This window comes from Delphinus delphis, chromosome 1 (genome assembly GCF_949987515.2).
Source record: "Delphinus delphis chromosome 1, mDelDel1.2, whole genome shotgun sequence".
NCBI lineage: Eukaryota > Metazoa > Chordata > Mammalia > Artiodactyla > Delphinidae > Delphinus > Delphinus delphis.
Window position 1 is genome coordinate 65,041,479 of NC_082683.1, and position 17,483 is coordinate 65,058,961.

The 17,483-nt window shown below is 38.7% G+C and overlaps 1 protein-coding gene across 2 annotated transcripts in view; it reads right to left on the reverse strand.

The window, feature by feature from the left end:
• SLC44A5 (solute carrier family 44 member 5) overlaps positions 1-17,483 on the reverse strand; it is a 379,083-nt gene that overhangs the window by 102,767 nt on the left and 258,833 nt on the right. For both annotated transcript variants that reach the window (XM_060023840.1, XM_060023841.1), the window contains exon 3: positions 3,229-3,302. In XM_060023840.1, coding sequence (XP_059879823.1) covers positions 3,229-3,302 — 74 coding nt within the window. The remainder of the gene's footprint in view (positions 1-3,228; positions 3,303-17,483) is intronic.

Genomic DNA, 17,483 nt, shown 5'->3' on the forward strand with positions numbered 1-17,483 from the left:
TCTGACTTTTACACTCCCCCCCACCAATAATAATAAAGTTTCCTAAGTCAGCATCTAAGGGATAGGACTTAAGTCTCTGGGGATAATGTAATACATTCATATGCAATGGTGAAATCTTTTTACAGAAAATATTCACACCAGTTCCTTTGGTAGTTTTTTCTTAAATTGAAGTAGAGCTGATTTACAAATCTCTATTTTATTTATTTCCTCTCTGTTCTTTAATATTTCCTTCCTTCTGCTGACTTTGGGTTTTGTTTGTTCTTCTTTTTCTAATTCCTTTAGGTGGCAGTTTAGCCTGTTTATTTGAGATTTTTCTTGTTTCTTAAGGAACACCTGTAACTGTTTATTATAGTTATAGTTGCTTTAGAATTTTCTGTCTTTTAGTCTTTAAGTGGTTGATCATCAGCCCTTATTATATATTTGCATTTCCTAGTGAGATTTTCCCTTTTAGATTCTTACTTCTTTTCCACTTAGATAAGACCCTTTAACATTTCCTCTATTCAAAATGATAATCTTGCTGGGTAGGGTATTGTAGGTTGCAGGGTTTTCCCTTCAGCACTTTGAATATATCATGCCACTCTCTTCTGGCCTGAAAACTTTCTGCAGAGAAATCAGCTGATAGCCTTACAGGGATTCCCTTGTATATGACTCCTTGTTTTCTCTTGCTGCCTTTAGAATTCTCTTTAGCTTTGACTTTTGCCATTTTAATTATGTATGTCTTGCTGTGGGTATTTTTTGGGTTCATCATGTTTGGGACTCTCTGTGCTTCCTGTACCTGGATGTCTATTTCCTTCTTCAGGTTTGGGAAGTTTTCAACTATAATTTCATCAAATACATTTTCAATCCCCTTCTCTCTTCTTCTGGGACTCCTATAATGTGAAGGTTCATATGCTTAATGCTATCTCAGAGATCTCTTAAACTGTTTCAAGTTTTTATTTATTTATTTATTTTGCTGTTCTGATTCAGTGATTCCCATTATTCTATCTTTCACATCACATATACATTCTTCTGGATCACTCAGCCTGCTCTTCATTCCTTCTAGTGTGTTTATTTCAGCTATTGAATTCTTCATTTCTGATTGGGTCTTTTTTGTATTTTATAGTTCCTTGTTAAAATTTTTACTGTGTACATCTATTTTTTTTTCCTAATTCAGTAAACATTTTAATTACTAATGCTTTGAATTCTTTATCTGGTAAATTGTTTATTTCTATTTCATTATTTTTTTCAGAGTGTTTCTTTTGCTCTTTTAATTGACAGCAGTTCCTCTGCTTTTTCATTTTGCTTAACTTTCTCTGCCTCTATGAATTTAGGTGAAACAGTTACCTATTGTTGCTTGAAGGGTTGTTCTTATGCGGGGCCATTCCTGTACAGGTGCAGTGTGTCCACTGCCTTTGGCGGGAGAGCTGGATTTGATATGGATCCAAGTCACATCTTTCCTCAGGGTTTGCTGGCAGCTATCACCTTGGTAGGGGGTGGGGCTAGAGATGGAGAGGCTAGAGCTGGAGCCCAGTGTGAGGCAGGGCTTCCTTTCTGCCCAGTGGCTGTCACTGCCCTATCAAGGGTGGGGTCTGAGCCCAAGTTGCTGGAGCAGAAGCCCTGAGGGTCGGGCTCAAGCTGGCTCTGTTCCCCTTAAGTGTGTGTTTTCCCCTCTCTCTGAACTGGCACCTTTGCCCCAGAGTGGGGGAGTGCTGAAGCAAGTGGGGCTTGTGAGGGTTCTCTGCTCCTGTTGTCTGCAGACAGAGGTCCAAGCTGTCTCTAATGCACTGCCTGTGCAGGCATGCACAACCGTTTTCCTGCTCAGACGCAGACTCAGGTGCAAGTCCCCTTTGTTCCTCACAGCAGGTCACTGTCCTCAGCCTCCACCACCCCCGCCCTGTTGTTGAGCCGTATCACTGGGCAGGTGAGGCCTATGTGGACACTTGGCCTGTGATCAGGGGGTAAGCTGTGGTGGAGCAGCTGCTGTCAGAGGTCGGGGCTACTTCAGATGCACTGCTTGAGTAAGCTCAACAGTGGCTGCCACCATCCCACCCAGGCCATGCCCAGGGACTAGCTCATCTCTGCATCCCACAGTCGAGTCTTCTCCCCAGTCATGGCTGCCCCAGATCCAGTGCTGCCCTGTGACATGGAATGAGCAGAATCAGAGCCTTTGCTTGGCTTGGGTGTGTGCCAACGCAGTTATGGGAAACCCAGCAGCCACTAGAGCAGACCACTCTCCACCCTGCCTCAGGGCAAGACAGCACATGAGTGTTCCTCACAACTGGAGTCCAGGCTTCCCTGGACTTCCCTAACAACAGCCCTCCTGTTAGACCCAGCAGCCCTCCAACCAGCTAAGAGGGCTCGTCTCCTCTGTATAGGACCCCAGGACTGGGGCACCCAATCTGTGGCTCTCACTGCTTACTCCCCAGGGTGAGTGTCCAACTGTGTGATCTTTCTTGCCCTCTGAAGTCCCCTCCCAGGAGCACAGGTCCTGATCTGATTGCTTTTTTTTTTTTCCCTTTCTACCCAATTATGTGTGTATCATTCTTACAGCCTTGGAGTCTTTCTGCCAGTTTCCAGTTAGTTTTCAGTGAGAGTTGTTCCACATGTAGATGTATGTTTGATGTGTTTGTGGAGGGAGGTGAGCTCCATGTCCTCTTACTCTGCCATCTTGATGATCCCCTTTGGTAGTTTTTAAAACAACCCAAATAAAGACCATCTATATTTGCCCTCTTTATTTTCACTTCCATAGAAAAATCTTTAATCTAACAATGAACAACAGGATATCTCTTTCTGGTAGGCAAAGACAATAGGATTTCCTATATGTCAATGAACTATTTGGTGAAATTCTTACTTCTTTTTAATTTACTTATAAAAAGAAAAGGTTATGTATTACTTAAACTTATCTAGGCCCTAGTTCTTATTAGTACATAGCAACATGAACTTTATTAGCTGCTTAATAAAATTTCAAAAGTAAAAATGATTAAAAAGCAACCATAAGGTTTTTTTGTTCTTCTGTATAATTATATTTACCTAAGTAATTTAGGCTTGCCTTTGGATAAACTGCTTTGTGTTTATTTTTCATTGCATCTGCTACCCAATGAGTCCTGGTGAGGTACATTCCCTTCAGAAAATATAATAATAGATAATAAGAAGGATTTTGGAAGAAAATGATTAATGTTAAAAATGTGACATTGACTTAGTTATTTAATTAGCAAATGTTAAATATCTTCTATACCTGTATTTACTCACCCACAAGTCCTAAAAGAATGTAGGCAATAATGAACAGTATGAAGATCATGCAGCACAGCACATCTGTACAGCTCCTAAAAACAAAAAGGAACAAAGAATTAAAAGCGTCCTGAGAAGAGTCACATAGCATCCGTTTTCCTCCCTCTTATGGACTTAATGTGTCTCCCCCAATACCCTATGTTGAAACCGAACCCCCAAGGTGATGGTATTAGAAGGTGTGTGTCGGGGGAGAATTAAAAGGGGTACAAAATAACTTATTGTTCACTGCAAAAAACTATAAGAAGGGAGAAAAAGACAATAACAACAGTGATATGCCATTTTATACCTAATATGCCATTTTATACCTAATAATTCTGAAAGGTAAATCGGATGCATTTCTGCAATCAAAGACTTTAGCAGCAGGGAGTGTTTATAGTTCCATGATTAAAGAAGTTTCCCCAGAGCTGTTAATATTTATTTATTTATTAATATTTATTTTCTTGATTCTTTATTTGTAAAATGTTTTTAGAGGTTAGAGTACACCAACATCAAGAAACTTTTTTATTTGAAATTGTAATTCAAGCTATTTGATTTTCTTCATGCTTCCCAATACATGGTATAATAAAACAAATTAGCCATTTCCATTCCTCTCTCTCTCCATTATCTTTCTACATGCACATTTAAAGGGTACTATTATTAAATAAAGGATTGACTGCATAAGCTTTCTATGAGGAATGGAGTTGCAATTATTTGAACAACAATGTCTATAATGCATTAAAAAATGAAATGAGTCTAAATGGTAATTTTCCAGCTATTCTGAAAGCTGGATATCGTGAAATGAGGTTTAGGGAAAATTTAGCTCATAGAGACTTGGTTATTTTCTAAGGGATCACAAGTCAAACCAGTATCCAGTAGGATACTCAGGCTTTCAACTAAAGTATTTCCTATTTCTAATATTAAATTCTGTTCAGCTCCTAAGTGGTCTAGAAGGTCAAAACTATATCTTGAAAGTATGAAACAATACAATCATTCTTTCTTGAAACTTAATGAAGAATCTATTAGTAAAGAAAAAGATGGACCTATTTGACAGGATTAAAAGATGTGCATGAGAATTTTCATAGCAAAAACTTCTTGTTCTAGAGGGCATATGGATATGTTCCAGTCTTTTACCACATTCTATTTTTAGTGGTGGTAGTAATAATAATAACGAATGATAATTGTACAGTAACAGACATAGTAATACCTTACACATTGATAAATCCCTGTTTTACCTTTACTGCTCTCACATACATAACTTTGGTTTTTAGGGGTAATGAGGTAAGCTGACTTATGTAAGGTCCATGAGAGAGAGGTAGTTACAGAGGCAGACAAATATCTACGTCTCTGCTGCCTAACCTTTTTCATTTAGTGGTTATTCTAATAAGATTACAACTTTCTAGAAAGACTCCAAGTAGCCGTATCTAAAACTCCACACACATCCTTATTACTCTACCTCACAATAGGAAATGGATCCACCATAAGGAAAGCTAATCACAGTCAATTCAGAAACAAACTATCACTTGTTTAAGTCTAATTTCAACCCAGGAATTTTAAATTTCATTGGGACTGAAGAATTATGAGAATAATAAAAAGAGAAGAAAACAGGCACTCTAGTTTTCTTTGGTTAACAACCACTGAAGGGCTTCCCTGGTGGCGCAGTGGTTGAGAGTCCGCCTGCCGATGCAGGGGATGCGGGTTCGTGCCCCGGTCCGGGAAGATCCCACATGCCGCGGAGCGGCTGGGCCCGTGAGCCATGGCCGCTGAGCCTGCGCGTCCGGAGCCTGTGCTCCGCAACGGGAGAGGCCACAACAGTGAGAGGCCCGTGTACCGCAAAAAAAAAAAAACAACCAACCATTGAAGGCAAAACCTGGTGGGGGTGAGGAGAGGATCTGGCTCGTGTGCATTCTGACACATCCTACTCAAGATCGGGTTCTCATCATGTCAGGGCAGTTTCTGAATAGCCTGATACCTAATAACGAATGCCTGCAGGTGAGGAACTAAAGGAGAGAAAACTAGAACAGTGGTATGTTTTTACTAGAAATCTTGAAGCTGTCAAAGCCCTGTGTGTAATGGTAACTACCAAGGAGACAGGGATGTAACCAGAAGCCCCAGCCCGGCTGGCCAGCATCCTGTAATATTATATCTATAATATGTTTATATCTACATAGTTACATTGTATATAATACATACTATAATGCATGTTTATAATGACAATATCATATAGTATTATAATGTTTTCTCTTCATATTATGTAGTAAGCACAGAGAGAAGTAAACATACTAGAAAGATGAATAAAAGAAACTTAAAAACAGAGCACAAGGAAAGAAGCAGAAACACCCGCCCCCCAAAATTTCTAAAAAGTAAAACCCACACTCCTCGGCTACTGGCCCTAATGAATGGCATCAGTCAGGGTTTGGTTCCATGTGGGGTTTTACATTATGATTTCTCTTTCTTTTGGTGCCAAGGACACACTACAGCCCCAGGGGCTACTGTGTACCCACACAACCTCTCTCTACCCCTTCCCCCAGCAGTCTCTCACCACAGTGGGACAGCATTTCTCAGTAATTCACACCTTGAGATGTTTGGGGATTCTATTCTGAGACTAGGAAGGATAATGAATTCAAGTCCGCTTTGCTTTTCTGGAACTCTGCTTTAGAGAAATAGAAGCCGATACCCCATGGCCAGACTGGTTAATTTCATTTTATTTAAGCATGGAAAAATGTTGAACAAAGTGAAAATTATGGAAAATTCAAGAGTTTCAAAACATAGGAAAGCTTTTCTAGATGAAACATTCTTATTTCTGAAATTTTTCCTATAGTGATTTGATTCCCTTTGCTGTTTAAAATTTTTCTTTTAAAAATAGGTGTGTGTGTGTGTGTGTGTGTGTGTGTGTGTGTGTGTGCTTTCAGATAATTACAGTTATCTGTCATTTTTATCCCCAGTAACTCACCTATTTCTCTCCACTTCCTCAGATACATTCCCTACTGGAAAAAAATCACTGCTTAGAAAGTTATTGGGAAATTGAATAAGAAGAAAATATAAAATATAGCTTGGGCACCATTTTGGGAGTCAGGAACACAGGAGAAGCTTAATTCAAATTTTAGAAGTTATAGCACATCATCATTGTTTCTTTCTTTGATTTCAAGGTATCTTTACAATCCCAAGTATTCTGTAGAAAATGAGCTATTTTTTAAAAGCCAAGTACTTAATTTGGATAATTTTTAATACTCTTAAGATAGCTATTGAGGTAACTGGGTGATACAAGCTCATGGTTTAAAATCATTCTTAATCATGTTCTAGCTAGCGGCCTGTCATAGCTGTACATTTTCCTCAGTTGGGTTCATTTTTACTTTTATAGTAAGAACCACTATAAGAACCACTGTACTAACCTAAAAATGGGTTGCATGCCACTGAGTTCTAGAAAGAAGATTAAATATACCTGAACCCTCTCCCCTACCCTCCCTCCAAATCAAAGTCCAATTTTTTCAAAACAAGCTGCTTACACTCACGTTATAAGAAAGTTATTCAAATTTTTATTCAGATTAAGCTGTCCTGGCATAAAAGTATTTTCAAAAGTTAAACTAGAAGTACCATTGCTATCTTATATCTATTTTTCCAAATTGCAATAAGAATAGGATCCCAATTATATAATCATTTGCAGATTTCCCTTTCCTTCCTATCTCTAACCCACAAGTACAGAATGCCTACAGTCACCTCAACTTGAAGCCTTGGGAGTTTCCTTTGACTTTCCCTTTTTCGTTGCTTATCTTTCATATTCAGTTGATAAGTTCTCTTGATTCCTTCTCTCTGATGTGTCTTTCATCCACCCCTTCCTTTCTATTCCTGCTGCCTGGACTTGGTCCACATTCTCTTAACCTCTCTTCAAACTATTACTGTGGTCCCTTAATTGGGCTCCTGCATGTAGTCCCTGCCTGATCCAAATCATTCTGCACATCACTGATATCACTGACAGGGGACAATGTCACTTTATTATTTAAAACTTGCAGTGCTTCTCCACCACCTGTTCAATAATTTCCAAATGCCTTAGCTTTATGTTTAAGAACCCACAGATTTAATCCTAGTTCAAGCCCCAGACTGCCTTTCTAGCTTTTCTGCCTCTATTCATCTCAATGTGCTTCAACCAACTTGGACTTTTTCACTTATTGAATACACCATGAAATCTCCCTTGACCACACTCAGAGCTCTCTGCTCATGGTCCTTTTAGACTCATCCTCCTGGGACATCATATGTCCCAATTTGTATGAAACAGCCAGGGTTTACACCTATTATCCCGGAGTAACAATTAGCAGTATTCCCTTTTACTATGAAAAGTGCCCCAGTGTGGATCTCAACCCCATCTACTAAAATCCCATTCTTCATATGGTCGGATTCCCTTCCTCTTCTAGGGCTGAATAACATTCCATTGTATGTATATGTCATATTTTTTAACCTATTCATTTGTCAATGAACACTTAGGCTGTTTCCACATCTTAGCTATTGTGAATAGTGCTGCAGTGAACATGGGAGTGCAGATATGTCTTTGAGATCCTGATTTCAATTCTTTTGGACAATGTGGATAAACCTAGAGGAACTTATGCTAAGTGAAGTAAGGCAATCACAGAAAGACAAATAACTGCAGGATTCTACTAATATGAGATATCTAAAATAGTCAAACTCATAGAAAGTAGAATGGTGGTTGCCAGGGGCAGGAGAGAGAGGCAAATGGGGAGTTACTTATTCAATGGCAATAAGTTCCAAGTATGCAAGATGAATAAGTTCTAGAGAACTCTGGTACAACATTGTGCCTATATGTTTAACGCTACTGTATTGGGCACTGAAAAAATTGTTAAGAGGGGAGATCTCACATTAAGTGTTCTTACCACAATTTAAAAAAACCACATAGCATGGAAGACATGATAACCATGGCAAGGCTGCAATATATAGGAATATATTTGTGCAAGTTCATAAGTTATTTGCATTTAAAATTTTGCTATGAGTAAGCATAATACAGGTATTAAATATGTGATTGCAAATGTAAAACTTTTTTAACTTAAAAAAATTAAAGGGGGGACCTGCAAGATGGCAGAGGAGTAAGACGTGGAGATCGTCTTCCTCCCCACAAACATATCAAAAATAAATCTACATGTGGAACAACACCTGCTAAACACTGGCAGAAGACCTCAGACTTCCCAAAAGGAAAGAAACTCCCCACATACGTGGCCGTGTGGCTGACAGGATCTTGGTTCTCTGGCTGGGTGTCAGGCCTGAGCCTCTGAGGTGGGAGAGCCAACTTCAGGACACTGGACCACAAGACCTCCTGGTCCCACATAATATCAATCAGTGTGAGCTCTCCCAGAGAGCTCTGTCTCAATGCTAAGACCCAGCTCCACTGAACGACCAGCAAGCTCCAGTGCTGGACACCCCATGACAAACAACTAGCAAGACAGGAACACAATCCCACCTGTTAGCAGAGAGCCTGCCTAAAATCATACTAAGTTCACAGACACTCAAAAACACACCACCGGATGCACTCCTGCCCACCAGAAAGACAAGATCCAGACTCATCCACCAGAACACAGGCACCAGTACCCTCCACCAGGAAGCCTACATAACCCACTGAACCAACCTTACCTACCGGGGACAGACACCAAAAACAACAGGAACTATGAACCTGCAGCCTGCGAAAAGGAAACCCCAAACACAAGTTAAGTTAACAAGCAAGTTAAGCAAAATGAGAAGACAAAGGAATACGCAGCAGATGAAGGAGCAAAGTAAAAACCCACCAGACCAAATAAATGAAGAGGAAATAGGCAGTCTACATGAAAAAGAATTCAGAATAATGATAGTAAAGATGATGCAAAATATTGGAAATAGAATAGAGAAAATACAAGAAAGTTTTAAGAAGAACCTAGAAGAACTAAAGAGCAAACAAACAGTAATGAACAACATAATAAATGAAATTAAAAGTTCTCTAGAAGGAATCAATAGCAGAATAACTGAGGCAGAAGAATGGATAAGTGACTGGAAGATAAAATAGTGGAAATAACTACGGCAGATCAGAATAAAGAAAAAAGAATGAAAAGAATTGAGGACAGTCTCAGAGACATCTGGGACAACATTAAAGGCACCAACATTCGAATTATAGGGGTCCCAGAAGAAGAAGATAAAAAAAAGGGACTGAGAAAATATTAGAAGAGATTATAGTTGAAAACTTCCCTAAAACGGGAAAGGAAATAGTCAGTCAAGTACAGGAAGTGCAGGAAGTCCCATATAGGATAAATCCAAGGAGAAACACGCTGAGACACATAGTAATCAAAGTGACAAAAATTAAATACAAAGAAAAAAATATTAAAAGCAGCAAGGGAAAAGCAACAAATAACATAGAGGGGAATCCTCAGAAGGTTAACAGCTGATCTTTCAGCAGAAACTCTGCAAGCCAGAAGGGAATGGCAGGACATATTTAAAGTGATGAAAGGGAAAAACCTACAACCAAGATTACTCTACCCAAAAAAGAACTCATTCAGATTCGAGGGAGAAATTAAAACCTTTGCAGACAAGCAAAAGCTAAGAGAATTCAGCACCACGAAACCAGCTTTACAACAAATGCTAAAGGAACTTCTCTAGGCAGGAAACACAAGAGAAGGAAAAGACCTACAATAACAAACCCAAAACAATTAAGAAAATGGTAATAGGAAAATACATATCAATAACTACCTTAAATGTAAATGGATTAAATGCTCCAACCAAAAGACATAGACTGGATGAATGGATACAAAAACAAGACCCACACATATGCCTCCTACAAGAGACCCACTTCAGACCGAGGGACACATACAGACTGAAAGTGAGGGGATGGAAAAAGATATTCCACACAAATGGAAGTCAAAAGAAAGCTGGACTAGCAATTCTCATATCAGACAAAATAGACTTTAAAATAAAGACTATTAGAAGAGACTAAGAAGGACACTACATAATGATCAAGGGATCAATCCAAGAAGAAGAAATAACAATTGTAAATATTTATGGAACCAAAATAGGAGCACCTCAATACATAAGGCAAATACTAACAGCCATAAAAAGGGAAATCAACAGTAACACAATCATAGTAGGGGACTTAACACCCCACTTTCACCAATGGACAGATCATCCAAAATGAAAATTGATAAGGAAACACAAGCTTTAAATGATACATTAAACACGATGGACTTAATTGATATTTATAGGACATTCCATCCAAAAACAAAAGAATACATTTTCTTCTCAACTGCTCATGGAACATTCTCCAGGACAGATCATATCTTGGGTGACAAACCAAGCCTTGGTAAATTTAAGAAAATTGAAATCGTATCAAGTATCCTTTCCAACCACAACGATATGAGACTATGATATGAGACTAGATATCAATTACAGGAAAAAAATCTGTAAAAACTACAAACACATGGAGGCTCAACAATACACTACTAAATAACCAAGAGATCACTGAAGAAATCAAAGAGGAAATCAAAAAATACCTAGAAACAAATGACAATGAAAACACGATGACCCAAAACTTATGGGATGCAGCAAAAGCAGTTCTAAGAGGGAAGTTTATAGGAATACAATCCTACCTCAAGAAACAAGAAACATCTCAAATAAACAATCTAAACTTACACCTAAAGCAATTACAGAAAGAAGAACCAAAAAACCCCAAAGTTAGCAGAAGGAAAGAAATCATAAAGATCACATCAGAAATGAAAAACAAATGAAGGAGACAATGGCAAAGATCAATAAAAGTAAAACTTGTTTCTTTGAGAAGATAAACAAAATTGATAGACCCTTAGCCAGACTCATCAAGAAAAAAAGGGAGAAGACTCAAATCAACAGAATTAGAAATGAAAAAGGAAATGTAACAACGGTCACTACAGAAATACAAAGGATCATGAGAGATTACTGCAAGCAATTATATGCCAATAAAATGGACAACCTGGAAGAAATGGACAATTCTTAGAAATACAAAAACTTCTGTTCCTGAACCAGAAAGAAATAGAAAATATGAAAAGACCAATCATGAGCACTGAAATTGAAACTGTGATTAAAAATCTTCCAACAAATAAATGTCCAGAACCAGATGGCTTCACAGGCAAATTCTATCAAACATTTAATGAAGATCTAATACCTATCCTTCTCAAACTCTTCCAAATTATAGCAGAGTGAGGAACACTCCCAAACTCATTCTACAAGGCCACCATTACCCTGATACCATAATGAGACAAGTCACGAAAAAAAAATAACTACAGGCCAACATCACTGATGAACATAGACGAAAAAATCCTCAACAAAATACTAGCAAAAAGAATCCAACAGCACATGAAAGGGATCATACACCATGATCAAGTGGGGTTTATCTCAGGAATACAAAGATTCTTCAGTATACGCAAATCAATCAATGTGATACACCATATTAACAAATTGAAGAATAAAAACCATATGATCATCTCAATAGATGCAGGACATGCTTTTGACAAAATTACACACCCATTTTTGATAAAAAATACCTTTCAGAAAGTAGGCATAGAGGGAACTTACCTCAACATAATAAAGGCCATATATAACAAACCCACAGCAAACATCGTTCTCAATGGTGAAAAACTGAAACGATTTCCACTAATATCAGGAACAAGACAAGGTTGCCCACTCTCACCACTATTATTCCACATAGTTTTGGAAGCTTTACCCATAGCAGTCAGAGAAGAAAAAGAAAAAAAAGGAATACAAATTGGAAAAGAAGAAGTAAAACTGTCACTGTTTGCAGATGACATGATACTATACATAGGGAATCCTAAAGATGCTACCAGAAAACTACTAGAGCTGATCAATGAATTTGGTGAAGTAGCAGGATACAAAATTAATGCACAGAAATCTCTGGCATTCCTATACACTAATGATGAAAAATCTGAAAGAGAAATTAAGGGAACACTCTCATTTACCACTGAAACAAAAAGAATAAAATACCTAGGAATAAACCTACCTAAGGAGACAAAAGACCTGTATGCAGAAAATTATAAGACACTGATGAAAGAAATTAAAGATGATACAAACACATGGAGAGATATACCAGGTTCTTGGCTTGGAAGAATCAACATTGTGAAAATTACTATACTACCCAAAGCAATCTACAAGTTCAATGCACTCCCTATCAAACAACCAACGGGGGCTTCCCTGGTGGCGCAGAGGTTGAGAGTCCGCCTTCCAAAGCAGGGCACACAGGTTCGTGCCCCAGTCCAGGAAGATCCCACATGCCGCGGAGCGGCTAGGCACGTGAGCTATGGCCGCTGGGCCTGCACGTCTGGAGCTTGTGCTCCGCAACGGGAGAGGCCACAACAGTGAGAGACCCACGTACCACAAAAAACAAACAAACAAACAAACAAAAAAAACAACCAATGGCATTTTTCACAGAACTAGAAGAAAAAATTTCACAATATGTATGGAAACACAAAAGACCCCGAAGAGCCAAAGCAATCTTGAGAAAGAATAATGGAGTTGGAGAAATCAGGCTCCTGGACTTCAGAGTATATTACAAAGGTACAGTAATCAAGACAGTATGGTACTGGCACAAAAACAGAAATACAGATCAATGTAAGAGGATAGAAAGCCCAGAGATAAACCCACACACATATGGTCACCTTATCTTTGATAAAGGAGGCAAGAATATACAATGGAGAAAAGACAGCCTCTTCAATAAGTGGTGCTGGGAAAACTGGACAGCTACATGGAAAAGAATGGAATTAGAACACTCTCTAACACCATACACAAAAATAAACTCAAAATGGATTAAAGACCTAAATGTAAGGCCAGACACTATAAAACACTAAGAGGAAAACAGGCAGAACACTCTATGACATAAATCACAGCAAGATCCTTTTTGACCCACCCCCTAGAGAAAGGGAAATAAAAACAAAAATAAACAAATGGGACCTAATGAAACTTAAAAGCTTTTGCACAGCAAAGGAAACCATAAACAAGATGAAAAGACAACCCTCAGGATGGGAGAAAATGTTTGCCGACGAAGCAACTGACAAAGGATTAATCTCCAAAATATACAAGAAGCTCATACAAGCTCAATATCAAAAAAGCAAACAACCCATTCCAAAAATGGGCAGAATACCTAAACAGACATTTCTCTAAAGAAGGTATACAGATGGCCAACAAACACATGAACCATCACTAACCATTAGAGAAATGCAAATCAAAACTACAGTGAGGTATATCACCTCACACCAGTCAGAATGGCCATCATCAAAAAATCTACAAACAATAAATGCTGGAGAGGGTGTGGAGAAAAGGGAACCCTCCAGCACTGTTGGTGGGAATGTAAACCAATACAGCCACGATGGAGAACAGTATGGAGGTTCCTTAAAAAACTAAAAATAGAACTGCCATATGACCCAGCAATCCCACTACTGGGCATATACCCTGAGAAAACCATAATTCAAAAAGAGTCACGCACCACAGTGTTCACTGCAGCACAATTTACAATAGCCAGGACATGGAAGCAACCTAAGTGTCCATCGACAGATGAATGGATAAAGAAGATGTGGCACATATATACAATGGAATATTACTCAGCCATAAAAAAGAAAGAAAACTGAGTTATTTGTAGTGAGGTGGATGGACCTAGAGACTGTTATACAGAGTGAAGTAAGTCAGAAATAGAAAAACAAATACTGTTCGCTAACACATATATATGAAATCTAAAAAAAAAAAATATTGGTTCTGACAAACTAGATGCAGGAAAAGAATAAAGATGCAGATGTAGAGAATGGACTTGAGGACACAGGGAGGGGGAAGGGTAAGCTGGGATGAAGTGAGAGTGTGGCATGGACATATATACACTACCAAATGTAAAATAGATAGCTAGTGGGAAGCAGCTGCATGGCACAGGGAGATCAGCTTGGTGCTTTGTGACCACCTACAGGGGTGGGATAGGGAGGTTGGGAGGGAGATGCAAGAGGGAGGAGAAATGGGAATATATGTATATGTATAACTGATTCACTTTGTTATAAAGCAGAAACTAACAGACCACTGTAAAGCAATTAAACTCCAATAAAGATGTTAAAAATAAATAAATAAATAAAGTAAGCAAATCCCCCATAAAAAATTAAAAAATAAAAATAAATGCCCCTGAATTGCAAAAAAAAAAAAAAAAAAATTATAAGCCCAACTTTCAAATAAGGTCAAATGTCACCTCCTTCATGCAGTTTTCAACTAAAAGAGATCCCTCACATCTCTGTAGACTTACAGAAACTGTGTTTGTACATCTTTAAGGCAATTATCTTCCACCTATTATAATCTAGATGGGGGGTGGCAAACTGCAGGCCAAGGGCCAAATCTGGCTTGCTGCCTACTTTTGTATAGTTTTTTGTGAATTAAGAATGGTTTTAACGTTTTAAAAATAGTTTTAGAAATCAAAAGAGTAATATTTTGTGATATAAGAATTACACAAGGGCTTCCCTGGTGGCGCAACGGTTGGGAGTCTGCCTGTCGATGCAGGGAACATGGGTTCGTGCCCCGGTCTGGGAGGATCCCACATGCCACGGAGCGGCTGGGCCCGTGAGCCACGGCCACTGAGCCTGCTCGTCCGGAGCCTGTGCTCCACAATGGGAGAGGCCACAGCAGTGAGAGGCCCGAGTACCGAAAAAAAAAAAAAATTACACAAAATTCAAATCTCACTGTCCATAAATACAGATTTGGAAAATAGCTACACTGATTTACATATGTATTGTCTATGGCTACTTTTGTGCCTCAATGGCTGAGTTGAGTAGTCACAATAGAAACCATCTGGCCTGCACAGCCTAAAATTAACTACCTGGACTTTTTTAGAAAACGTTTGCTGACCTCTGATCTAGGCTGTAATGCCCTCTGTGGCAGCATTTAGTATAGAGTGTTGCATGCTGCAGACATATGGCAATCTATGTCCCATGAATGATCAGTAAGACATCTCTGACAGGCTAATACATCATAAGCAGGCTCTGGTGAAAATCAGAGTGCTATATTTCAAATTTCAGATCTCTTTTTTTGGTTGGCGTGGTGTGGGGTGAGGACTATTTGGTGAATGTGTTGTCTAAGGATTTAATTTTTTGGTTAAGCTTAAGCCTGCCCCCTAGATATTGCTGTCTCCAGTAAAATAAATCATAGAAGAAAACCCATTAGATTCAGAGGTAATAAGAGAGTTTTATTTCTTACGTTCATATTTCAGTTCTACACTAGTTCTTCTTTTCCTACAACTGTCATTCTGACTCCTTTTCAGGGACAGCTTTCTATCTTCATTCAGAAACTGATTCATTTACTAGTTTTCTTTCTTTGTGGCAGCTGAAATTCCAATGACATCAACCATTCTGAAAGGTCATTAATATCAAGCATTAGAGCAAGAATGGAAGTCTTATACATCATTATTCTCTGACAGATCATCCATTTGTGCCTAATGAGTCAGTTTAGGGACTGTCCACTGCCATGATTCCAGTCTGATGATCACCTCTCATTTGAAAGTTCTTGGTGTCACCTGAGTACATCTGTTCCCTACATAGCTGCATTTATAACCCACAGTCTAGAAGCATTGCTCCTCTGTGGTTCTGCTGGCACCTTGCGTAATGCCATTAAGTCATCTGTTACCTCTTAGTTTCTTACTGCAGAAGTCTGTTCCAGAAAATAGAATGGCTGCTTCACTTCCCAGAGGCTTTATTAAAGGACAGTACATTCTGGGGCTCTCCTCCAAGCTTCACCGAGATGCACTTGGCAAACTGCAGAACGTGGCTTGGAATTAGATCATCTGCGTTGATGCTTAGTCAGCAGACTCAAAACATTTGGGGCTATTTGAGGGTAGAATTCTGTGTAAGTTAAAAAATACCTCTATTCCTCCGTTCTTCACTATTAATGGAGAATCTGGTGATTTGTGAGAGGAGCATTCTCTAAGCGCTGTGTTTGAAGGAGTTAATTGTAACTTTTCCCCTTGCTTCCAGCTTCTCTTTTTCCTGGACACATTGTCTAAAAGTTCTCTACTGTTCTGTTCCCACAGCTTTAGATTATACCATGTACCATCTGTGTGTGTGTGTGTGTGTGTCTGTGTGTGAGAGAGAGAGAGAGAGAGAAAGTTGAGGTTTCCACAAGCATAATAAAAAGTTAAAGATTATCTTGAAGAATTATATTGTTACGGAATCAAAAACTTAATAGGAAGGCACAATGAGCTTTTAATCACATGAACTAGTATTTTCAGGTGTTCAATCTAAATACAAGTGTTTTAAGTCTCTTAAAAAATAAATTAAGGGGTTTCCCTGGTGGCGCAGTGGTTGAGAGTCCGCCTGCCGATGCAGGGGACACGGGTTCGTGTCCCGGTCTGGGAAGATCCCACATGCCGTGGAGCGGCTGGGCCCGTGAGCCATGGCCACTGGGCCTGCACGTCCGGAGCCTGTGTACCGCAACGGGAGAGGCCACAACAGTGGGAGGCCCACATACCGCAAAAAAATATATATATATTAAGGATGACTTCAAGGTTACGTTTACCTTAAAAGATAATTTTGACACCCAATCATGGAGAAAAGAGTGTGAGTTTTATGGGATTATTCTTTTTTAGCACATTTTAAACTGTTGCTGAAAATGAAACATACCAAATAACATAATACCCTAAGAAATTATAGAATGATATTGATAATGTCTTTCGAATTGATTAGAACATTTAAGATGATATTTCAGTGTTGTACCTGCTTTACTTAGTTCTTTTGGATAACTGGATCTTAAAAGCTTCCCTATTCTCTATGGTTAATCTTTTCTTCTATACTGTTTGTACTTGGGTTTCCATTGTCTTGAGAGAGTAGCTTTAACTGGTTGTAATTTATATTTTCTATTTGTAAACTGGAAATAAAACCTCATTTTTATATAGAGAAGTTTAAGTGATGTCTATATAAATGTATCTTTTGTTTAAAATGAAACAAGGTCAGAGAAAAATTGATCTTACTATGTTATTCATCATCTTTGTAAAACTTGCATAGTATCCAAGAATCTGTCAGTGGGAGGAAATCACTCAGAAAATTGCTAGTAAAATCAGAACTGAATCATAGTTATTGCCCATATTACAGCTGGCATTGTGGACCAAAGGTACCATCAGAGAGGTGCTAGGAGAACCAGCTGAGAACAGCCTTGGGAATTAGTCTATAAATTTACAGGGAATCCCTATCAGTTCAAAAGGCTCATTAATCTTCTTGGAA